Source organism: Lathamus discolor, chromosome 6 (genome assembly GCF_037157495.1).
Source record: "Lathamus discolor isolate bLatDis1 chromosome 6, bLatDis1.hap1, whole genome shotgun sequence".
In the NCBI taxonomy this organism is placed as follows: domain Eukaryota; kingdom Metazoa; phylum Chordata; class Aves; order Psittaciformes; family Psittacidae; genus Lathamus; species Lathamus discolor.
In genome coordinates this window covers 678604-701794 of record NC_088889.1, presented here as the reverse complement: position 1 = coordinate 701794, position 23191 = coordinate 678604, and the positions used below count along the sequence as shown (strand labels likewise).

Genomic DNA, 23191 nt, shown 5'->3' with positions numbered 1-23191 from the left:
GCCCGTGCCCGTGCCCGTGCCTGGGGGGCGGGGCTTGCCGCGGGGGCGGGGCCGCCGCTAGCACGTCGCGCTCTGATTGGTTAGCGCGCGGCGGGACGCGGACGGAACCACTGAGCCTGCGCGGGGGCCGGAGCTTGGGCAGCGCGGTCCCGGCAGCCGCGGCGGAGGCGGGCAGGGCGGGGGGCTCCTGCGGAGGCCGAGGCCGGTGCCCGGTGTCCGGTGTCCGGTGTCCGAGGCCCGGTTCCCCGGCTCCCAGACCCGCGGGGCGCCCTTCGGCCCCGACCGCCGCTTCCCCCCCCCCCTCCCTCCCGAGGGCCTCCGCGTGGCGCAGGCGGGCGCGGGGCACGCGGTGAGCGCGGAGCGCGCAGGTAGGAGCCGGTGGGGCCGCTGCGGGACCGGGGGCCCCCTCCCGCCCGCACCCGCCCCGTTCTCGCGGCCGCAGCCCCGGGGCCCCCTTCCCGCCCGCCCCCCCAGAGCGGGTCCTTGGGGCCCCCCCTTCTCGCCCTCGCACGGGGCGGGTTCCTGGGGACCCCCGCTCTGCCCCCGGTGTCAGGGCCCCGGTGGGGATCCCCGCTCTGCCCCACGGGTGGGCCCCGGGTGCCCCCCGCTGCCCGGCCCCATGGCGCCGCGCTTCCCCTAGGATGGCTCCCCGCGGGAGGAAGCGCGGGGCCCGGCAGCCGCCGGCGGCCGAGGTACCGGAGCAGGCGGATGCCCCGCGAAAGCGGGGGCGCGGCCAGGGCGAGGGCAGCCCGGGGGGCACCGGGCCCCGCGTCGTCATCGAGCACTGGTGAGCCGGGCCGCCGGGGAGGGTACGTGGGTGCCTCCCGGGTGCTGACCCCCTGCCCCCCCAGCAAGAGCTGACGTGTGTTCGGGCGCAACGCGGCGGCGGTGAGCGCGGCCCTGCGCGGGGCCGTGGAGCACCTCGCCGTGGACATCAACCCCCGGCAGCCGCGGAGGAACAGCTTCGAGGTGTCCCTGGTGAAGGAGGACGGCAGCAGTGAGTGCCGGGAGCAGGGGGGCGGCGGGGGGGTGCGTTCCCCGCACCCTGACCTGACCCCTCGCTCCCCCAGCCGTGGAGCTGTGGAGTGGCATTGGGAAGGGGCCTCCCCGCAAGCTGAAGTTCCCCCAACCGGAGGATGTGGTGGAAGCCCTGAAAAGCAGCTTAGCATAGAGATGGCGGCTGGGTGAGTGACCACAGGCACAGGGACAGGACAGCACAGGGATGGCAACGGGGATCACACACAGCACCCTCTCCCCACAGCCAAGCCGGGACCAGCACCCGCGGTGGAGCATCCATGAAGAGGCGAGACCAAGTGGGGGGCAACTGCCAGCCCCAGTCCTGTCTCCGATGCTGCAGCTCTGCCGTGAGCAGCCACAACTGGACCCCCGGCTTCCCCCACGTCCCCTTGCCTAACCCCTTTTCTCCCCTGCATCCCTCTTTTTCCCCCCTGTATCCTGCTTTATTCTCCTGCATCCCTCTTTTCCCCTTCTCATTCCCCAATAAAGCCCCACAGCTGCTCTGCCAGCTCTGATGCTTTATTTCAGTACCATAAGGTATGGGGTGAGGGCAGCAGCAGGGGCAGAGCTGCCCTCCCTAGGTGAGAACATCCACCTCCTCATCAGACGAGGGGCAGGGCCAGACGCAGACAGTGTCTGGGGGCAGGCACAACTCCAGCGTCCCCACATCCACCTCTTCCTCCTCGGGGTCACCTGGGGGGTCCTCTGGTGGCACCAGCCCACAGCCCTGCTGGGGTGTAGTGCACCCCTGGCACTGCTTCTTCCAGGCTGCCCATGTGCAGTGCCTGTCCGCCTGCCCCTCTGCATCCGCACCCAGGGTGGGCTGTGGGTCCATCACCCCCCCATCACCCATGGCCACAGTGCTGGGGGGCTGCCTCTCCTGCACCACCTCCCAGCACCCCCGACTTTTCACCTTCCGCAGCTTCACCGGCTGCACGGGGCTGCGGTGCATGGGCTCTGGAGAGTGCAGGGGGGGTGCATCAGCACTCTCTTGTGGGGAGACACTGGTTCTTCCGAGGGGCGTATCTGCACCACCGGGCTCGGCGCTGCTGCCCGCTGCCGGGGGGGAGCAGTGCCGGGTGGAGCGCAGGCAGGAGCGGTTGAGCTGCCGCTGGGGCCCTGGCCTCACCAGGCGTCCCCCCTGGAGCTGCAGCGACTCGAGCTCGGTGACCTGGAGGCGGCGTGCGGCCGCCAGCACCTCCTGCACCTCCTCCCATGTGGCATCCAGCTCGGCAGTGTAGAGGAAGTGCACCAGCTTGCGCAGCGCCCTGATCTTCACCCCCCCCAGCTCCAGCACCACCCTGCCGCCGCGGGGAGGCAGCTCCCGGCCCAGCTGCTCCATAAAAAAGGGGCTGCAGACGGAGAGGACGCAGCAATGGGCTACCACTGCCTCGCCTGTGAAGGAACAGCGGCGGTCACCGCCCTGCAGCCCACCCTGCTCTCCCTGAAGCTCCTGGGGGGGTGCCAGGACCCTGCCTGCGGTACCCCAGAGAGCGCGGTGCCTCCGTGGGCAGCGCTGTCCGCTCACCTTCAGCCCGCAGGACCACGTCACAGAAGACATCGCCGCGCTGCTGCTGCTGGTGGAGCTGCTGGAAGGCCGCGCGGAGCAGGCGGGTGCTGCGGTAGAGCAGCCTCGGGGCAGCGGACGGAGAGCCCATGGGTGCCCTGCAGAGAGGGACACGGGGATCAGCGCCCGCCTCGCCTGCTCGCACCTGCCCGAAGGGCTGGGACTGGGGTGTGGGGCCTGCGGGGTGGCGGGTGCGGGGTGGTGGGTGCGGGGTGTGGGGTGCGGGTGCCGGGTGTGGGTGCCGGGTGCGGGTGCTGGGTGTGGGGTGCGGGTGTGGGGTGCAGGTGCGGGTGCAGAGTGCGGGTGCTGGGTGCGGGTGCCGGTGCGGGGTGCGGGTGCTGGGTGCGGGTGCCGGGTGCCCGGTGCGGGTGCCGGGTGCGGGTGCTGGGTGCGGGGTGCGGGGTCGGGTGCGGGACCCGGTGCGTGCCCCGCGCAGCGCTCACGGCCCCCCCCGGCCGCCAGAGGGCGCGGGAGGCGCCCGGTTTGGGGCCAGGCCGGGCGGGTTTGGAGGCCGTTTGCAGGCTCCGGGGCGCGGCCGCAGGACACGGGAGCGCCCAGCTGGCGCCGGGAGGGCCCGTCCCGCCGCGTACCTGCCGGCGGCGCCGGGAGCTGCCGCTGCGACCGCGACCGGGGCCGGGACCGGTACCGGGGCCTCGCCGCCTCCTCCCCGCTCCGACGCGCCTCGCGCCCGCAGCCTCGCCCAGCAACAGCCGCCGCCATTGGCTGACCCCGCCCGCCCGTCGCGGCCAATGCAGCGAGGCGGGGCGGGGCCTCGGGCAGCGGGGGCGGGCGAGGCGCGGGGTGGGCGGAGCCGCGCTGCTCCGGGCACCGGGCACCGGGCACCGGGCACCGGGCAGCGCCGCCCGGGCCGTGCGCTGCTGCTCGACCGCGGCCCTCCCGGCAGCGGGGCCTGCGCCGGGAGCCGGCCCCGTGCGGACCGTGCTGCCCGCCCGGCTCGGAAGCGTCCCGCCGCCGCCGCCGCACAGAGCGGCCGTTGCGGAGCCATCTGCGCGGGGGGTCGGCTCCAGCCATCGCCACCGCCTGCGGTACCGGCTGCTCCGCAGGCAGCCAGCGCCAGCGGGCGTCTCGGGAGCCGCGGCCGCACGGGAGCGCCCGGGGGCACCGTGGATCTTGAACCTGCGAGGTGCTCAAACGAGGCCTCAGCCCCTGAGCCTTCCGCGAGCCCCAGATGTGTTTTCACTCCTTTAACGTCCGAGGGTGCTTTTTTGGGTGCTTTTTCTCCTTTTCCCTCTTGTTTTGCTGTGCGCAAAATGGATGCAAACCGAGAAAGAAGCGAGCCCAATGATGGGTCTGCGCCAGCAGCTGCTGAGGTTGGTGGCGGCCTTTCCACTGACCTCGGGTGGCTTGGAGCCCAGCTGTACATACCAAGGGGTACAGCAGAATCAGTAATTTGGTATCAAAGTGCTATCATATGCTCATAAAAATAGAAGAAAAGTGGAGCTGTTTCCTCCCCCAGCCCCTCCATGTTCTGGAATTACAAACTGCCACTTGGAAAGCTCGAGCTCCTCAGGAGCAGATGGATCACAGAATCATAGAATAGTCAGGGTTGGAAAGGACCTCAAGACCATCCAGTTCCAACCCCCCTGCCATGGGCAGGGACACCTCACACTAAACCATCCCACCCAAGGCTTCATCCAACCTGGCCTTGAACACTGCCAGGGATGGAGCATTCACAACCTCCCTGGGCAACCCATTCCAGTGCCTCAGCACCCTCACAGGAAAGAATTTCCTCCTTAGATCCAATCTAAACTTCCCCTGTTTCAGTTTGAACCCGTTACCCCTTGTCCTGTCACTGCAGTCCCTGACCAGTCCCTCCCCAGCATCCCTATCAGACACTGAACAAGCGCCCTGCCTGCACAGAGCCCCCAGCTGCCCCAGCCTCGTGACCCACCTGCAGGTCCACGTCCACCCTGCCCGGTCCCTGTGGTCCCATCCCTGGGAAGCACCTTCAGCTGCAGAGACCTCCTCAACCCCACAGAAGTCACAACTGGCTCTAGGACACGGCGAGCGTCCGGGCTCCCCCGCTGCTGCGGAACACCTCATGTGGTGCCTCAGCCATAGCAGGGGAGGGAACGGGGAGTTAATATCTTGAGTGGGGATCAGAAGTGAAGCTGGGAGGAGCAGCCGTTCCCTCCAGCCCAGGCTGAGGTGCCCTGTGCCTGCCCAGCCCTGCTGCACAGGGCTGAGCACCGGTCGGCAGGAGGGGCTGGCAGCAGAGGCCGAGGTGCTCACCTCGCTCTGGCTGTTGAGGAAGGGGCCACATTTGCTTGTCCATCCCATGGAGGATGCCAAAGCACGGCTGAACTCTTCTTCCCCTTTGTGTCCTCTTTCCTCTCCCATGGCCACCCCAGAGGCAAGGGTGATAAAAGAGTGAGTGACCCAAGCCTGTCCCTGTCCTTGGACACGCTCAGGGCCAGCGGCAGCTCCTCTCTGCAGGAGGAGCAGAGCGCCAGTCGCTGCAGCCACCTCCTTGGATCACAGGGGTCTGGAGGCCCTGTGGGCTCTCGAGCTGGCAGATGACAGGAGAGGTGAGGCCTCTGCTCCAGCGGCATTGGTTACACTCACCCTGTGCAAAACAGGTCCCTGGAAGGGCAGCGGCACCCTCACCATGCCACCTCCCAGCCTACGGGAAGTGCTTGTTCGGTGGAACATGGCAGATACTCCTCTGCCTCGTGGGTCCACTGTGGATCCCAAAGTCCTGCAGAGGTGGCCCTGCAGCCTGCAGCCCCCCATGGCAGCCCGGTGTGTCCTAGGAGAGAGTCACCTTTTGTCCCAGTGACCCTCTCTTTACACACCAGGGCCGGGGTTTGAAGCCGGGGTTTGAGGGCTGAGGACGTGCCCGTGGCTCCTGCTGTTGTGTAACGCTGATTCTTTCTGTCCGCCCCCAGGTGCTCGGAGCTGGTGACCCGAGGCTCAGGCTGTGCTTTGTCCTTGGCTGGCGGCTGGGCACAGCCCTGGGTGACTCAGTGATCGGGAATGTCAGGCAGGCTTTATCTCCTGGTGGGATTCCCTGGGGAGGGGAAGGGATCTCAGGCTGGAAGTGTGCTGGTTTTCCAGGCTGCCTCTGCAGTTGGTAGCAAGAGGCCTCCCCACAGGACAAGTCTTATCTTCCCTGTTTCTCCTGAGCCCTCAAATCCACGGATCCTGAGCTGATTTCTGTAATGGAAAGGGAATTCTCACCTTGGGTCTCACTTGCAGCTGTGATGGGCTCCCAGCAATGTCCCCTTTTGCTTTTGTTGCTACATTGCAGGGCAGGAGCTGCCTCTTTTTCCATTCTTGGGAGGTACCTTGTGCTTGGCTGCCACAGAAGGGAAGGATGGAGGCAGGAGCTCATGGCTGGGAAAGGCTCTGAGGGCGGATGGAGGCAGGAGACGTGGAGCTGCTCCAGGAGGGGGTCGGGGCAGGCTGTGGACCTGCTTTACTGCCCTGTGCCTGCAGTGAGGGCTGGGAGGCTCCACAGCCCAGGCTCCCTCCCTCCGCACTGCTGTCTGACATGAGTTGTTCCACCCCCCGGTGCCGCACTTCCCCTTGTACAGGGGGAAGACAACAACCTGTTGGGATTCCCATAGGAAAGGGGCTGCGGAAGTGCCTCGTTATCCTGATTTAGAACAATGCAGCCACCCCTGTGATGGGCCTGAGGCTGCAGCCTCCCCTTCCTCTTGCCCTGTTCACCAGAGAGCATCGAGCTCTCCTGTAAACAGTCTCGCTCTGTCCCGGTGGCTCTGCCCCTATGGCTCTGCTCGGGTGGCAGCCGTGTGCCCTAGGTGCCACAGCTGGGCACAGCAGCAGCAGCACCGCAGGGTGAAGGGGGATGTCCGAGATACTGTGGCACACAATTCCTGTAAGAGAGGGCACATTTTTCCCATGCCAGTCCCACATCTCCTCTTCCCAGGAAGCCGTGGGACGGACGCTCCGCCACGGGACTCAGATCCAAACAAGAGCTGGACCAGCTGCTGGGGGGGTAGACTCCAGAGGGTCAGGGCTCAGCCTGTTTCAAAAGTAAGCACAGGTAAGCATACCTTGCTGGGGGCTACTGGGGCAGGGCTGAACCAGGAGCTGGAGCTGGTGGACCCTGTCCAGCACCATCCTGCAGCTCTGGGTACAAGAGGCACATGCCCAGCTTGAGAGAGGCCTGGCGGCAGCTCCAGCCCAGAGCCCACAGAGGCGTGTTCTCACAGTGTTTAGCCTTCAAGGACTTTAAAGAAATTCTTTGTGAGCCGATGTGGGGCCGCCCCATAGTGGTTCCTCCGCACCAGCACTGCTCTGTGCTGGTTTCAGCCGCGTTGGCCACAGGTTTGTGGGAGCTGATGTCCAACAACCCTGGCAGGGGTCGTGCCAGGGCAGCCAGTGCTGGGGTGCAGGGACGGGGAGGTACAGGGCATCACTGCTGCTGCTTCCCTGAGGGAGAGCAGTCCCTTTGGAGGGGTCACAAACCCCTGGGACTGCCAGGCCAGGACTCTTCTCCCTCCGTGTCCGCAGGGCTCAGGGAATGTACCCACCTTCCTCCTCATGTGGGTGATGAGCGGGAGAGGGGAGCTGAGGGTTGTGTGCTCCAGGAGCGGTTCTCAATAAAGGCACAGGGCCGAGAGGGGCCTGACTTTTGAGTGACCATGAGGATGGGAGAGCACAGGGGCAAATTGGTCCCTGCCGTGGGATGGAGGAGCCCTCCCTTAAGAAGCAAAGGCTGGCTCTCTCTGTCCTCTGCAGCCCTCAGCCTGAATGAGCTGGTTTACAGATCAGGGAGGATTTGGGGGTCCCAGGCCCCCATCATCTCCTTGAGTGTGCCCTTCATGTGCACGGGTCCCACTTCCTGTGGTAGCAGGCCCTGGCCAGGGATGGATCACCTCCTTCAGGCATTCACAGGCTGCTGTCGCCTCTTCCCCACCTCTTCCTCACCTCACCAGCAATGTGTGTTTACCCCAGGCATCACCTGTCCCCACCCAGAACCTTCCCCACCTCTTACTCTCTTGTCTCACTGACAGCTCGGCCATCAGGAACCAGCAGGGTCACCCCAGTGCCTGAATCCCACCAGCCCGGGGCTACAGCCGCTGCCGGGGCACTGGGCCACGGGCTTCTCGCAGGTGAGGGGCATGGACGGGAAGGGGCCGGCTCCTCCGCACTTCCTCCAGTCCCAGGGAAGGGAAGGTCCCCGCAGAGGGACCAGCATCAGCCGCGGGACGAGACCGCAGCCTCGCAGAGCGCTGCCGGTGCTGCAGCCGCAGCTCCCTGCCCGGACCAGCGCCTCCATTGACCCTCACGTTTGAATTCCCTGCCCCGGGCTCCACCCCCGCGATTCGCTGCCGCGGCCGAATCCTCCCCCTGAGCCGCACCGGCGGCTCCTTCCCCATCTGCTGCGGGAGGCGCCGGGACCGCGGCCCCGCCCGCACCCCGGCTGCGCCGCGGCCCGGTGAGAGAGCCCGCGGGCACGGAGCCCGGTGCCGAGCGCTGGGGGCGAGCTCGCGGCGATCCCCAGAACCAGCCCCGAGCGCGGCGGCGCCCTCAGCCTGAGCGGGGCCGGTGACCGCGCTGGCTCCGACCCGGCTGCGCTGCCCGGGCGGCACGGGGCGGGCGCGACCCGGCGGGCGGGCCCGGGGCCCGGAGCGGAGCCCCTGCTCGGGAGCGCGCACCGCGAGCGGGACCGCGCCGGGGACAAACCCCGCCCCCAGCGCGGCCGCCATTGGCGGGCCGGGGCCGCCGAGCGCGCTGACGTCAGGGGGCGGAGCCTCGGCCCCGCCCCGCCGGAGCAACTTCCATTTTAGGTGCGGGAGCGGCGCGCGGCGCGGCCCGACCCGACCCCTCCGTCCGCACCGGCACCGGCGCCGCCGCCGCCCGCACCCGCCGCGAGCCCCGCCACGCGCTGCGCCCCGCTGCCGCCGCGGAACCCCGCGGGCCGGGCCGGGCCCGCCCCCAGCGCACGGAGCACGGCCGCGGTGAGTCCCGCTGTCGCGGCCGCGCCGCCGCCCGGGCACGGGGCACGGGGCACGGGAGGGGAGCCGGGCCCGCAGCCGCCGGCAGGGAGGGGCCGGGTCTGCCCTCGCCCACCCCGCGCCCTCCCGTGAGGGCCGGGGCCCGGCCGCGCTCTGCCGCCGGGCCCGGTCGGTGCCGGGCCCCCGAGTCCGGTCGCCGCCGGGGAGCCGGGAGCCAGGCGGGGCCGCGCCCCAAGGGGCGGCCGGAGCGGAGCGGCGGTGCCCGGCCCTGGCGGGGGCGCTGGCGGGACCCAGCCCAAGGGGGGCGACACAAAGGCAGCTGGGCCGGGCGGCCGCCGCGCTCCCCGCCCGGTGCCGGCCCGCCTCCGCCGCCCGCCCTGCCCGGAACAAAGGCAGCCCGTGTGCCAGCTTCCCGCGGCCGGCACCGCTGGGGCCTCTGCCCGCTCCCTTTGTGCGGGGCTCGGCTCTCGGCTCCGCCGCGGGTCTCGGCGGGCGCGGCGCTGGGCTCCGGCTCCGCTTCCTGGGGCAGCCCCGTCTCGGCCGCGCGGGCTCGCTCCTGCCCGGCCCAGGACGGGCTCGGCTCCGCTGTGTGCTCTGTCCGCGCCTTTGTTCAGGCAGGGAAGGGGCTGCAGTGCCCGTGGAGGGTCGAGTGTGCGCGGAGGAGCCGTCCGCCCTCCTCCCGGGCACGGCCCCTTAGGGCGCTCGGCGCTCAGAACCGGCCCGCTGGGGCCGCCCGCCGGAGCCGCTGGGCGCAGGTGATGCCGAGAGGCTCCCGGCGAGGCGCGACCCTGCGGGGCCGGGCCCGGGCTCTGGCTGCGCTGTCAGCTCGGGGCCTCCCCCGGCGCCCTTTGTGCGGAGTCGGTGCCCTTCTGCGGCGTCGCCTCCTGCAACGCGGCCGCTTCTCCCCCCGCGCCAGCGCCGCAGGGACTCGGCTGGGGGCGAACGTGTGGGGGCCTGGGGGGCTCCGGCGGATTCCGCCGTGTGCGGGGCAGGGGGGCTCCGAGCCGGGGCAACGGAGCTTCCCCCGGCGGTGGGGGGCAGGAGCCTCCTGTCCGCAAAGGCCCGGGCTGCGCACGGCGCCGGCAGGACAGGAGCACCGGGAGTTACCTGGGCTGCCCCGCGCCGGGAGCCCGTGGTGGGGCTGAAGGTTGCTGTAGCAGGGCTGCGGCACCCGGCCCTGCGCTGGCTCCTGCCCAGCTCCTGGTGAGTGTGTGTGTGGGGGGTGTCTGACTGCAGTCCCGCTGTCCCCTGAGCTGTGCGGGGGCTTCTGGACTCTGCTGTTCTTGGGGTGGGTTTGAGGACGGGCTCGTCCTGGGCTTTGCACGGAGCAGGGGAGGCCCCGCGCTGCGGGGACCAGGCCCTTGGTGCTTGCAGCTCCTGCTTGATGCCTCCGTTCACGTGCCTGGCGTCCCTGCTCTGGGGACCTGCCCGTGGTAGGTGGGGTCAGGGTGTGCGGCAGACCCGTGTAGGGCTGCGGGTGCTGGGAAGAGCCAGAGCGGGGTGGTCGCTGGTCCTGCCCAGGGTGACCTCCCTGCTCCGTGCTGCTCCAGCACTTCCCTGGGGCAGGGTCTCCGGCCTGTCCTGGTTCCTCCTGCGCGCTAGAGAAGGAAGGGCAGTTTTTAGGACTGTTGTGCTTCCACGGGACGGGCTGCGGGCAGACTCTGCTGCGGGAGGGACTGCAGTGTGCAGCCTTGGCTGGAGTCTGGCGCGGAGCCTTCCTAGGAGGGGTGGGAGGATGAAAGCTGGTTCAGTGGAGTGTGCTGGGGCTGCCTGGGCTGAGCCTCCTCCCTTCCGACATGGAGGTTAGGCCCCAGTCCTTGTGGTTGAGGAGCCCTCGAGGCCATCTCTTCCCTAAGGATGGGCTGGGAGTCAGGCGATGCTCCAGCCCAGACCGCAGCTGGCGTCTCTCCCCCTGGGTTACCGCTCATCCCTTCCGTCCTCCACCCTCTGGCATGGAGATAAGACCTTGGTCCATTGTATCTGCGCTGGGGGTGGTTTTAGGACACCTCGAAAATAATAGCCTGGCTTGGCCCATGGTTGGGAGGCTGTTGCCTTCTCAGAATAGCTTACCAATGTGTGTGACCTCAGGGGAGAGGGCTGGCTCCATCTCTTGGTTTCTCTTCCCAACAACCCCTCAGAACTGTCTCATTTACTGCTGGCAAAGACAGACCCTGTCCCAGGCTGAGTGGTGCTGTCTGCAAGGCAGTGCAGAGCTCTCCCCGGCTCTGAACCCCCGTTTGCAGAGTGGCTGTTGCCCCATCCCGGCCCCGCTGCCAGGGGAGCAGGACCCGGAGCTGGTTTGGTCCATAAAAGGCAGCAGGTGCTGCCTGGATGCGGTAACAAAGCCCAAACCTGTTGGTGATTCAGGCAGCTCCGCCTGTGACGTGGGCTCAGTGCAGGAGGCCGGAGTGCAGGAATGCTGCTGGAAAGGGGCTGGATTTACCGGCTCTCGACCAAAGTCCTCGACTTCCCCAAGGTGGCCACAACCTTCTCTGTGCTGCGTGTCATCGAGGAGGCTGCTGGGGGGGAAGTGGTTCTTGGAGCCAGTTCTTGTCTGGAAACTCCCAGCAGCAGCAGGGCCATGAGTCCGTCTGGCTCCTGCCTGTCTTGTGCTTGTTGCTAATCCGCCTCCTTCCATCCGGGAGGGCCGGTGCTGCGCTGCTGGAGCTGCTTCAGCCCAGGGGTGCCTGTCCACCAGCTCGCCCTGTCCCCTGCTCGCTGCACGCAGGGGCTGCCCTGAGCAGTAATTCCCGTTCTGGTCCCGTGTGAGCTCAGCCTGCTGTGGGCTCTGGGGCGGGAGCGGGTCCTTTTCCTCCTGCGGTGCTGTTCCTGTCCCCAGTTCCCGTGGAGGAAGCGGGGGCTGCTGCTTCCTTGTGTGACCCACAGGAAAACCGCCCCTGCGGTGCGGAGGGGCAGAGGAGGTGGCTGCGGGGCGTGGGGCAATGCAGTGACTCAGGAGCATGAGCTGCCAGGCGTGGTGCTGGGATGGGTGAACCCTGAACCAGGTTCCCCCCCCCGCCGTTCCCAGCCCGGAGCAGCAGGTTGGAGGCTGCGGTGGGGTGCCTGGTGTGCGTGGGCCTTGGCTGAGGTGGGGAGGAGTCCTGGCTGCCCGCACCCCTCTGCCCAGGGACATGAGCTGCCCTGCAGGAGGGCAGGGACAAACGGTGCGTGCCCCAGAGCTTGTCCCCAGCCTGTGGGTCCACAGTGACTTTGTGCTGCAGAGCTTGCACCCACTGCAGAGGTGCTTGTGCCAGCGCGGGTGGGGGACCTGGCCCAGGCTGATGTCTCATTTTGGCAGTTCATTGCCCACATGTTGGTGCTGATGGAAGCAGGATTGCTTTTGTGTCACCAGAGCCCTGGTGTCTTGGGGTGGCTCTGGGGCTGTGGAGGTGTTGCTGGGGTGTTCATAAAGGCATGGGTGCACGGGCTGGCTGCACCACACAGCAGAGCGGGCTCGGTGGGGTGATGGTCCAGGCCAGGGGCCACTGGCTTTCCAGCACAGATAGGGAAGGGTCTGCGCAAGCTGGGGAAGGGACGTGAGCCCGGGGAGTAAATCCCCTGGTACTCCTAGGTTGAGAACATCGGGGCTGCTCAGCCTGGAGAGGAGAAGGCTGTGCAGAGACCTCAGAGCAGCTTCCAGTGTCTGAAGGGGGCTACAAGGATGCTGGAGAGAGGCTCTTCATCAGGGACTGGAGCGAGAGGACAAAGGCGAATGGGTTCAAACAGAAACAGGAGATTTAGGTATAAGGCAGAAGCTCTTCACTATGGGGATGCTGAGGCGCTGGCACAGGGTGCCCAGAGAAGCTGTGGCTGCCCCATCCCTGGCAGTGCTCAAGGCCAGGTTGGACACAGGGGCTTGGAGCAAGCTGCTCCAGTGGAAGGGGTCTCTGCCCGTGGTGGGGGTTGGAGCTGGAGGAGCTTCAAGTTCCCTTCCAGCCCAAGCCATTCCATGATTCTCTGGCCTGGCCGAGGTGTTGCTGGCCTGGGAGGGCCTGTCAGACATGTGATGTCCGGGGCTGCTGGGGGATGTCCCCTCTGCACCAGCCCGGGCTGAGTGGCTCTGGTGGCAGCAGGGGCAGGACCTGCTCCTGCTCCTCCATCCCAGCCCTGGCTCCGTGGGGCGTTGGCCCCAATTCCAGCGAATGCTGCTCAAAGTTCACGGGCTTCCTGCTGCCGGCCGTGGGCACGGGGAGCCTGGGGGCAGCGGGAGCCCTGCCTGGGCCGCGTCCCACAGGGACCAAGAGGAGCGGCTCTCCCCTCGCCACGCCGGGTAGGACAGCGCGTACCTGGGGCTGGGGGCTCCTCCGGGCAGCGAGGTGGGAGCTGGGGCACCCCGGGAGGCTCTGGGGAGCTGGGTCCACACGGGCCAGAGGGAGGCAGGCGCCTGCTGGCCCCAGCCCTGTGTGTTCCTGTTGCCCTGGTGCCTGAGCTGGGCTTTCCCAAGGAGAGCTCCCGCATCCCGGGGCTGCCCCCCCGGTGCTCCAGGTCCCTCCTGCCCGGGAGGCGCTGGAGTGGGTCCGTGGGGAGCCGCGGTGGGAGGGAGCGCGTGGAACTGCAAAGACGAGTTTTTCCGAGTGGGAAGGGCAGGGTGGGCCGTGCCGCGCTCGCGCCGCTGGCAGGGCCCTTGCCCGGTGCCGGAGCACATTCCTGGGGCGTGTTGGAGCTCGCCGAGCTGCCGGCGCTGCCTGGCTCCAGTGCGGGCACCGGGATGTGTCATCCAGCGCTGCGCACTGGGCTCTGCTGGGGAGCAGGGGCAGCCCAGGCGGCTCCGGCGGGGAGCCTGCTCCAGCCCTGCCCCTCTGCTGCTCCTTTTCTCTGGTTTCTGTGCAGGAGGAAGCTCCCGGGGCCCTGCAGCTCCCCTCTAGATTACATTGGGGTGGCACACATGAAACCTGCTCCCCCTTCATCTCTGCCTGTCGCCAGCAGCTGCCTTGGGTGGAAAAGCACTTCCCTTCTCCATTCCCCTTCCATAGTGAGGGCAGCTGCCCTGGGCAATGGGGGTGGGTGGACCTGAGGAGCAAAGCTGTGGCAGCAGCCTTGGCCCAGGAGGGGGTTTGTGGCTGTGCTTCCCAGGAATGCCTCCATCCTGCCTCTGGGAGCCTTGGGAGCACCGCAGTGGTTCAGGTGTGTGTTTGTGTGCTTCTTGGCTGGGGCAGTTGTGCAGATGAGCAGCCGAGGGGTGTGAGGAGCTGGCTGGGGAGCGCATGCTCACTTCCAGCCTTGGTGAGCAGATGTGCTGGGCATAGGCTGTCGGTGCCCCTACAGCTGGGGCATGGTGGGCACAGCCATGTCCTCCTGGGGCTGGAAAACAGCATCTTTCAGCCTCTGCTCGTAGGATACTCCCAGCCCTGGGCAAGAACATGATAGCAGCACAGATGAGGAGCCCTCCTGTGTGTTCCCCAGAGGCAGAGTGCTTCCAGCAAGCGGGCTGGGTGTCTGGTCTCCTGGGTGCACTGTGCTGACCTGGCTGGGGCCAGGCTGTTGGTGCCTATGCCCGGTGATCCCAGCCTGGTTCCAGGGTGTCTGCGTGTGGGCTGGGGGTGGTGGGGAGAGGCCCTTGGCAGGACGTCGTGTTTAGAAGCTTACAGGAAAGGGAAGTCACAATGTCACCTCCTGTCTGACCAGGAAACGCAGGTTTCCTTCCCTTCAGCTTGGGCAGGAGCCTGGGAAGCCATTTCTCGGGGAGCAGCAGCCAGATGTAGCACCAGCAAGCAGTTTGGGCAGGGCTCTGGGGTAGGGTGAAGTCCTGCTGGCCCCTGAGCAACGGCCCGGCCTGCTTGTCCCCTGCTTCTGGTCATGACCCCTGGCTCGTGCCAGCCTGTGCGTGCACCGTGTGTGGCCATGGGCACTGCGGGGACTTGGAGCACCCTGTTGGGACTTGGCTGTTACCCTGTGGGGCAGCAGCCCCTGCCCCACCCCAGCTGTGATTCGCCCCCTGCCTTATGCTTCTCCAGTGGCTTTTCCTTCCCCAGCAGGGCTCTGGCACGTCCGCTGGTAGGGAGCCAGGCACCTGAGGAGGTCACCTCAGTGGGTGCTGTGCCAGGGGGGTCCGTCTGCTGCTGCCCCTGCCTGGCTGGCTGCACCCCAGCAATGCCCCACGGGCTGCTCCTGCGCACGGTGCTTTGTGGCTCCTTGGTGACTTGAGTGTCCCTGCAGGGCAGGTGGATGGATGGTGCTGGGTGCTCTCTGGATGAGCCCAGTGGTCCAGTTCCCACTGTGCTTCCAGTCCCGTGCCGCTGTGCACTGGTCAGGACTGGGTGCCAGGGCCCAGTGTGGCTGCAGGTGTTGGGAGAGGAAATGAGTTCAAGTGCCTTTCCTGGGAAGAATGATATAGAGGCTGCAGTGAGGGCTGTGCCAGGGAAAGGGACCAAAATCTAGGTGCTTATTTGGGCTGGCACCGGGTCCTGCAGCTCTGCATCCCGGGTTCTGCTGGCAGGAGCTGTGCAGGGTGGATGCCTGCTGTGAATGCTTGTGCCCGTGGCCCAGGGGAGGACGGCTTCCCTTAATCCTGCTGGGAATGTGGGCCAGCGGGCTGTGGCCTCACTGGCTGGGGGCAGGCATGAGCTCTTGAGGAGCTGAATCTGCCCCGGGACAAGGTGCCAGCACGGGGGTGCCGGGGCGGCTTCACCACATCTGCCCTGCCCTTGTCCCCCCACTGCTGCAGTCTCCTGTTTCATGGAAGGGACTTTGCTCCCTGGGCCCTGCCGGCACAGCCCTTATCTGTGCAGAGCCCGGCTCGTGTTTGTTTTTGCCGCGGGAGTGAAGCAGCTGAGTGGGAAAGTTCAGCCTGGGGTGGGTTTGGGGAGAGCTGGGTGCGGGGCAGGGTGCTGCTGTGGCTGAGCCCGAGGGCTGCATCCCCTCCCGCACAGAGCCCTGTGGCCGTGGGGGCACCTCACGTCCCCAGCGCGGTGGCTGCTGCACCGGGGGAGCTGCCCTGGATCCCCCCCGCTCACCTGGGGCCCCGCGGGGCCGCCGGGGTGAAGCCGGACCCGCTGCCTGCCGGAGCGTGGCCGGCCCCGGGAATGCTCTGGCCCCGTTCCCGGAATCCGGCGCTGGGTGTTTGTTTGCTGCTGCGCCCCCGAGCTCTGGTGCTACTGTGACAGGAAACGGGAACGCCGGGGGGAGGGAGGCAGGCGGCCGGCTGGGGATGTGCCTCTGAAATCCCTTTGTCCCTGCCGAGCGCTCAGCTGCGAATTCCCAGCGAGCACAGAGAGCCGCCTTTGTGCTGCCGAGCGCTCGCTTGGGAATGCGCTGGGCCCGGGGGTGCGAGCTGCGGGGCTGCATGCCCGGGGGCTGCATGCCGGGGGGGCTGCATGCCGGGGGCTGCATGCCGGGGGGCTGCATGCCGGGGGGCTGCATGTCGGGGGCTGCATGCCCGGGGGCTGCATGCCGGGGACCCGGCCTCGCTGCTGGCCCGGGGTGGGGGCACCCACGCAGCGGTTCCCAGTGGGAGTTGGGGTTTGGGGGCGACCTCTGGGGCAGCTGGATGCTGCTGGCAGGGAAGTTCTGGCCCCGTGGCCAACCTGTTTGGGGTTGCGGGTGCACAGTCTCTGCCTGGAGCCCTGCGGCTCGGCTGCCTTCCTGCCGGGGGGGCTCGGCCTCTTCGCCCCACAGGTGCCGCTGGGAGCTCCGTGTCCCGCTCGCCGTGGGGCCGGCGCGGCGGCCGGCGCAGGGGATGGCAGCTCTCCTGCCCAGCCCGGCAGGGAGGATCTGCTCCCGTGCCGTGTCCCGGCTGCGCTCAGGGGTACCCCGAGTCCACCGGGCCGCTGGCGTGCGGGTGGAGCAGGCCTGGCGCCGGGGCTGACCCCCGCTGCTGCCGTCTCCCGCTGCCTCCTCCTCCATCGGGCAGGGCAGGGACAGACCCGTCCGCAGGGGATCAGCCCACTGCGTTTCACAACCCTCGGCTGTGTCCAGGCCCATCCCGCGGACCCGACGGGCCTTGTTGTGTTCTCGGTGCCCCGTGCTGGGGGGATGATGCGCACGCTGCTTCCCCCAGCCCAGCCCAGCCCAGCCCAGCCCTGCCCTTATCTCTGCCTCCGTATCGCCGCGCTGGCGGCGCGCCCGCTGCCTTACGAGGCGCGGTGCCGTGTCGCTGCTTGCGCTCGGCAGCTCCCTCTGCGGAGGGCGCTGGGGGCGGCAGGCGCGGCCGCCACCCGCTGCCGGTCCGACCAGTCGGGCGCGCTGGGCGGGGGCGAGCGCCTGCCGGCTCCGTGCCCGCTGCCGCTCCCGGCGCTGGGCCGGCGCCCGACCCGCCCGCGGGAGCTGCCCTTGTCCCCCGAAGTCCGGTGCCTGCGGGGAGAGGCGCGGCCGCGGCCCGGGGGGCAGCTGAGGGCCCGGGCAGGGCCCGGGGGAGCACCGGGGCCTGCCAGGGCTTGGGCAGAGCGGGGCAGGAGCTGGAGCTGGAGCAAGCTGCCCTGCGCTGTGGAAGGAGGGTCCCTGCCTGGGGGGCTGCTGCGTGGTGGGCATGGCCCGGCCTCTGGGTGCTGGGAGAGAAGCAGCCATGGCCGAAGCTCTCCACGGCCCACGCAGGGATGTGGCAGCTCCTGCCCAGCATCAGGGGTCCCCTTCCTGTGGCTGAGGTGCTCCCCTGAGCTGAACACTGGAGCAGATGAGGTGGGATGAGCTGGGGCTCGTGGGCTCTCTGCCCAGCGCCCGCTGTGCTTGGCTAGTGCTGGTGCTTGCCACCTCGGGCAGGCTGAGGGCTGATAGGTGAGCCTGGACCCTGTCCTTAGGGGGGTGGAACGATGCCAGAGATGCTGCCTCATTTATTTTTTAGCTAATTGAGACTGACCAGAAGTCTGTGGTGAATTAGCAGGGCTGTGAACCTGTGCAGAGCAAGCAAGTGTAATGCACTGCAAGCGCTCGGGCGATTGCAGGCTTGAATTATTGATGGGGTTTCTGTTTTTCTAAGTGCATCATGATGGCAACTGGAACCAGGAGCAGAATTTGTTGCTTCCTGTCTCTCTGGAGGCCGGGGTCTGATGCTGAGAGCTGTCGATGGCTTTTGAGGGCCGGGGAGCTCCTGGCTCCTCTCGGAGCCCCTCAGCGTAGCAGGAGGAAGCCAGTTGCTTGAGCAGCACTGCCGTTCCTTTTGTGTAGCGGATGTGCTGGAGCAGGAGCCGGTGTTTGGGGCAGAAAAGGGCTGGAGGCGGTCCTCGGGCCCCACGAGGGGCTGTGTGCTGGGGATGCCCCACGCTGCAGCGGGTGCTGCCTGCCGCACCTCCTGCCTGTGTCTCACCTGCCAGACCCTGGCGTTCTCCCTGGCCTGTGGTGTCCCATTCCGCACCCGCCGGCTCGGCCTGGGCCACGGGTTGAGCTCTGTGGCTGACAGGGAAGCGCTCCTGCTGAGGAGCCCTCACAAGGCTCGAACCCGTCCGCTGGCAGCGGTGGGTGCACGTGGGCTCCAGCTGGGCATGGCTGCGCCTGGGCCCTCGGATTTGTTTTTGGAGGCCCAGGGTTTGCTCTGGGATCCCGCTGGGAAGCAGGGCAGGGAGTTCTGGAAGAGCGTGCCATGTTAGGGCTGCTCTCAGGGGAAGAGCTCTGGAAGGCTTGGCTAGGTTTAGGGTGTTGTTCTGGTGACTACCAAGCCTTTACTCCAAGCAGGAAGCTGGGAGATGAAACAAGGCAGAGGGATTTGGGTGTGAAGCTTTCGGGTAGCTGTGCTGGTCCCTGGGTCCCCTCGTCCCGATGGCCACCACGGAAGTGCTCTGTGCTTCTGCCCCGGGGCAGGCGCTGCTGGGGTGTGCTTTGTCTGCAGGCTTTTGGCTGTGCCCCGGCCGGAGCCAGCGCAGCTATTCTTGGCTGCTGGGTTTTTAAGTGCCGGGTGTGTCAGCGAGTGCCTCTCTTGATGAGAAGGCAGCGGCTGTCAGGGTCCTGGCTTTGGAAAATGCTCTGTCGTTGTCTCTTCAGAGGCCGGGCAGGAGGGGGGGAATGGGCGCAGAGCGATCCCTGGAATGTCACCCTTGCGGGATCCGGAGTGCAGGCTCTCACGAGGGGGCTGCCAGGCCGGGGCTCTCCCGTTGCCCCCCTCCCTGCCTTGCTTTGCAGATGAGCTCCGGGAGGCAGCGAGGGGCTGCACCGTGCCCGAAGCCCCTGCCCGAGGGGTTCTGTGTGCCAGCCCGCAGCGGGGCCGGGCTGCTGCTGCCGGGTGGCTGCGGGCAGCGCCGGCTCCAGCTCTGGACCTGGCACTGCCTCTCAGTAATTATGTCTTTAATCCCGGATCGATGGAGACTTGATGGCTGGGATGAGTGTGGAGGGAGGAGGCAGTGCTGGTGGTGGCGGCCCCAGGAGCAGAGCCGGGGGAGCGCCCCTGGCCGCGGGTACCCCCGTTCTGCTGGTCTGTGGTGGAGCTGTGCCCCTGCTCGGGTATGCAGGGACAGCCCCAGCCCTGCTCCCGGGGTGACCCTGAGGTGGCTGCTCCTGAGCTGCTCCATGTCGAAGGCTTTGCAGAGCCATGGCCCCCCCCCCCAGCCCCTCCTGTGCCTGCCCTGATGCAAAGAGCTCCCTAAAGCCCCTTGGCTGCCTTCTCTCCCTGAGGCTTCCTGCTCTGGTCTGGGGGCCCAAAGGGGAAGGGGGGGGGGCTCTGTGTGTCCCCCACACATCCTCCTGGCTGGGCTGGAGGGGCCTTGGTGAGTGCAGGGGACAGGGAGAGCTGGTGGGTGAGGGACCTGTCCTGTTCCTTCCCCCTGCTGTTGTGTTTACTCCCAGTGGAAGGGACGGGAAGGAAACAGCCTCGGCTGCTCTGGCCCCTTATCTGGGGCCCATGAGGGCCCTGCAAGCTTCATTGTTAGTTCCACATTCTCCGGGCTGTGTTCCCAGGGGGATGTGAGAGGTGGGGACGTGGCACTGGGGCAGCGTTGCTGGCTCTGTGGGGCTGCAGGGATCTGCTGGGGTTGCTGGCTCTCTACTGCCTTCCCACAGATACCAACCCTGCTGCTCTGCGCTTGCTGCTCACTGCTGAGGCTGCTTGCCAGCAAGTGAAGCCTGTTCATGAGAGCAGGGGCTCAGCTCAGTCTGCCCTTGAGGCCAGCGTGCTGGCTCCATCCTCATGCACCCCCAGATCTGCCTCTTCTGCATAGAGATGGTTAAGGGCTGGCTGGGAAGGTGTTAGATGGGAGCAGAGCTGCTCGGGCAAGGTCGTGTCAAGGAGGATCTCTTCTCTGCAGCGGCTGTGCCTGTCTTTAAAAGGGTCAGTGAAACACCGCACTGGAGGTGAATCACCACGAGCCAGGGGGGCTCTGGCAGGATTCTGGGTGTTTGCAGCGTGTGGGGGGGGCAGGACCTCCCCTGACCTGATGGAGAAGTCTGGGACATTGCAAAGGAGATGATGTCCCCTTGTCCTGTGATTGAGGGCCAGTGCCTGGGTCCAGGCTGCCTCTCCCCAGTGCCTCCCTGTGGAGCTGGGCCCTGCAGCCCTGCCCTGTGTCCGTGTGGGTGACGGTGACCTGCAGTGGGTCCCAGAGACCCCGGGTCTGTGCCCCTGCTTGAGGTGCTTTGGGTGGATGCCCACCAAAACTGAGCGCGTGACTCAAGGGTGAGAGTCGGATGCGTCAGCGCTGCTGTGGGAGGCACCAGGCCTCTCCTGAGCAGGATCCCTTGCAAAGCCACGGGGCAGGCGAGACCTCCAGCAGCAGGGTCAGAGCTGCCCCTGCATCTCCATACAAGGCTTGGGGAGTTGGTGCGCTGGAAAAGGCCTCGGGGCGTACCTGTCGCAAGGTGGGAGGAGTGGAAAACCCCTGCAGGAGCCAGGAGTCCGGGAGCCTTCAGGAGCCTGCTTGGGCACCTGGGCCCGGAGCGGTGCCTGCTCCTCCGGGGTGCGGGCTGGGCAGCGGGGATCCCAGCGCGGCTGGGGCCGGCTGGGGTCCATGTGCACGGGTGGACGCGCTGGGCTGTTGGCGAGGGCAGATTGCAGGGTGTGGGTGAGCGGACCTTTGAGTGCGCTGGGGCTCTTGCAAAGCAGCCCGGCTCCGTGGCGGTGCTGTGGGCGCGGTGAGCGCCGGGGCCGCGGGTGTGCGAGGGGGCACTTCCAGGAGGGCTCCGCGAGGCTGCGCTCGGGGCAGTTGATTCCGAGCCCCAGGAGCGCCGGGATCCCCGGGAGAGCAGCCGCGGGCGGGTCCCCGCACGCCTGCGCCGGCCCGGGCAGCGCTGCGGGCCCCGGGGCCCCGGCCGAGCCCGGCCGCCTTTGCCGCTGCCCCGGCGGGGGGAGCCCCGGCCCCGGCGCACAGGGGTGGGAGGGAGGAGCCCGTGCCCGGCCGTTGCCTCCGCGCCGCCGGGCTGCGTTGCCGGGTGCGATTCTGACCTCCTCCTGCTGTCCCTGCAGCTCTCTTCCCTCCTGCTTCCTCACTGTGGTGGCTGGGCTATTCCTCCCATGACTCTCTGCGCCTAGACCTGGCTGTCCCGTGCCTTTGCAATCAAACCTGACCTTCCTCCTCTGACAGGTCTGTATGGAATAATGTTGCCTTTCTCTGTCAATGTGTTGATTGGGGTGTGCTGCTTCACTGCCCTTCCTGGGGACGGGATGTTAGAGGGGTCCAGGCCAGTGACCATCCCTCCATCTGTGGGCTGAGCACCTCCTGGGGTAGCTGCAGCCTTGGGAACCCTGGTGAGAAGCTGGAGGGTGGTGAGTTTTGGCAGCAAAGGGACTCGTGGGGTCCTCTTTAGGGGGACCCTCTCCCACTTTGTCCCCTTTCCTGGGTACGTAAAAGCTGTGGTGTGGGGGCTGTGCCCCCACCTTGTATCACACTGGGGAAGAGGGAGCATGTAAGTGACAGCGTCTCCCCCCCTCCCTCCCTGGTGAGATAATGGGGTGCGGGTCACTTCTCATTCTCCGGGAGCATCCCCTGTTCTGCCCCAGGACCCCCCTCTCCTCCCCGAGAGCAGTGGTTCTGTGAGGCCTGAGGAGGGCCCTTGTGGGAAGAGGAAGCCTCCTCAGCACAGAGCAGCTCTTCTGACCCTGGCTGCTTGCTGTGATGACCCAAAGTGCCACTCCTCCAAGCTTAAATCCTGGGGCAAGGAACATCCAAGTCATGCCTGGGCTGTGCTGCTGCAGGACCCTCTTGCCAGCTCACTGGTGGGTGGGAATGGGTGGAAATGCCACGAGATCATTTTTTCCCTGTTCTGAGGACCTGTCTCACTGAAATCAGTCTCTTCTGACCGCTCTTCTCCCTCCTTCCTTCCCAAATCACATGCAGTGCAGAGAGGGGCTCCTGCCCTTCTGGGTCACTTTTCTTCCCCTCGCCTGACGCCAAGCCGCCTCCGCTTGTGCCTCCCCGTGCCCTCCATCCCACCCTGCCCACCCTGGGCGCCCAGCACCCATGGACGACTCGGAGGTGGAGTCGACCGCCAGCATCCTTGCCTCTGTCAAGGAGCAGGAGGCGCAGTTCGAGAAGCTGACGCGGGCGCTCGAGGAGGAGCGGCGCCACGTCTCAGCCCAGCTGGAGCGAGTCCGGGTCTCTCCGCAGGACGCCGGCCCGGGCTTGGCCAACGGCACGCTGCCCCGGCGGCACCAGGTAAAGCCCCGGCAGCAGGGGCTGCGGAGGCTCCCGGAGCCCCCCGTGCACGTCAGCCCTCCTTGGTGCAGGCAGCCCTGGGCGCTTCTGTTGGCCCTCCTTGGATGTGAGGTGGAGGAGGTCTTAGGCACTGATAGTGCCGAAGGTGACTGGGGATGTGCAAAGCCAGAGCCTTGTGGGAAGGAAGAGGGTCTGGGTCTCGAGCCCTGGAGTGTCCTGCTGCCAGGCCAGCTCTGGTTTGGTTTCATGGAGGTCGGAGGCTGGCTGTGTTCAGTACTGGGGCATCTTTGCTCCCCATCCCACTCAGCTTCTCGGATGGTGGTCGAACTGCAGGGACTGGTGTATAGCTGTGGGGAAGCGCATGTCTGTCTCCCTCTCATGTGACAATGGGCGAGTCCCTGGAGTTTCTGTTTATCCCCCAAACAGCCAAACCAGGGCTGGGAGAGATCTCTCTTCTGCAGGGCTGGAAGTGTGGTTTCATCTGCCTTGGCTTGAGGTCTCCCTCCTCCTGTCCTCCCTTTCCTGGGCTTTGTTGTGGAGAGGGGTGCTCGGAGGGCTGGTGCGTGGTGGTGTGCAGGAGGCGGGTCCCTTGCTGGCTGTGGAAGGTGGTTGTAGGGGATGTGTGGGCTGTGCAGGGGGGGTCCAACAGAAGCACCCTGCAACAGCCACTGAGCAGCCGTGCTCTTCCCCTGCAGTCCTGCCAGGACGTTGCCTGTGGCTCCTGCCCTGGAGGATGTGGAAGGTCTCCAGGGTTGTGCTGGGAGCAGGAAAGGGTCTGGGCCATTCCATCAGGAGCGCAGGGGCTGAATGATGTGTTCTCCAGCTCGTGTCAGGCTGGAAGGGGGTGGTTTGCTGCACGTCACGCAGGCCCAAGGAGCGTGAGCCTCTCCTGAGGGTGACGTGGGGTGTGCGCTGGGTGGCTGTCAGGTCCAGGAGGTGGCCTGCTCAGGGGCTGGAAGGGAAGGGGGGAGCGGGTACATCGCATCCCAGCAGTGGGAGATCAGTGCAGTTAACAAGCCTGCTGTGGTGCTCTGTGTTTCAGAACGGCCGTTTCTTGGGCGATGCTGACCTGGAAAGGCAGAAATACCAAGATCTGAAGCTCAACGGGCCGCAGGTAAGGGGAGCTGAGCCGTCTGGCTGCGGCAGCCTGC

At 67.1% G+C, this 23191-nt stretch overlaps 3 protein-coding genes across 9 annotated transcripts in view; 2 read left to right on the top strand and 1 right to left on the bottom strand.

The window, feature by feature from the left end:
- The first annotated feature begins 109 nt into the window (after positions 1 to 109).
- On the top strand, positions 110 to 1525 carry SELENOH (selenoprotein H). The gene is made up of 5 exons (XM_065684764.1): positions 110 to 368; positions 641 to 787; positions 852 to 997; positions 1071 to 1184; positions 1262 to 1525. The coding sequence occupies exons 2-4, from the start codon at positions 642 to 644 to the stop codon at positions 1169 to 1171; spliced, it is 393 nt and encodes a 130-aa protein (XP_065540836.1). The 5' UTR covers positions 110 to 368; position 641; the 3' UTR covers positions 1172 to 1184; positions 1262 to 1525.
- Positions 1521 to 4945, bottom strand: BTBD18 (BTB domain containing 18). The gene is made up of 5 exons (XM_065683938.1): positions 4838 to 4945; positions 4497 to 4632; positions 3175 to 3844; positions 2546 to 2682; positions 1521 to 2412 (listed from the first exon to the last, which is right to left on the bottom strand). Exons 1-5 carry the CDS (start codon positions 4943 to 4945, stop codon positions 1595 to 1597), a joined length of 1869 nt encoding a protein of 622 aa, XP_065540010.1. The 3' UTR covers positions 1521 to 1594.
- A 3482-nt stretch (positions 4946 to 8427) lies between these two features.
- CTNND1 (catenin delta 1) overlaps positions 8428 to 23191 on the top strand; it is a 28050-nt gene continuing 13286 nt past the window's right edge. For 4 of the 7 annotated variants that reach the window (XM_065684739.1, XM_065684741.1, XM_065684738.1 and 1 more), the window contains exons 1-4: positions 8450 to 8535; positions 20852 to 20969; positions 21723 to 22040; positions 23083 to 23154. In XM_065684739.1, the coding sequence (XP_065540811.1) occupies positions 21846 to 22040; positions 23083 to 23154 (267 nt within the window). In that variant the 5' untranslated portion in view covers positions 8450 to 8535; positions 20852 to 20969; positions 21723 to 21845. Of the gene's footprint in view, positions 8536 to 12617; positions 12803 to 20851; positions 20970 to 21722; positions 22041 to 23082; positions 23155 to 23191 lie in introns of those variants that run through there. The other 3 variants (XM_065684737.1, XM_065684743.1, XM_065684742.1) reach the window with 3 other exon arrangements.

Excerpts from the sequence above, each read along its gene's own strand:
- BTBD18 (XM_065683938.1), bottom strand. The coding sequence starts at position 4,945 with ATGGGAGAGGAAAGAGGACACAAAGGGGAAGAAGAGTTCAGCCGTGCT. Across the intron at positions 4,633-4,837 it reads TCCTCAACAGCCAGAGCGAG|CAGCGGGGGAGCCCGGACGC; the intron begins GTGAGCACCTCG and ends GGTGTTCCGCAG. Across the intron at positions 3,845-4,496 it reads GGGTGGACGTGGACCTGCAG|CAAAACAAGAGGGAAAAGGA; the intron begins GTGGGTCACGAG and ends TTTTGCGCACAG.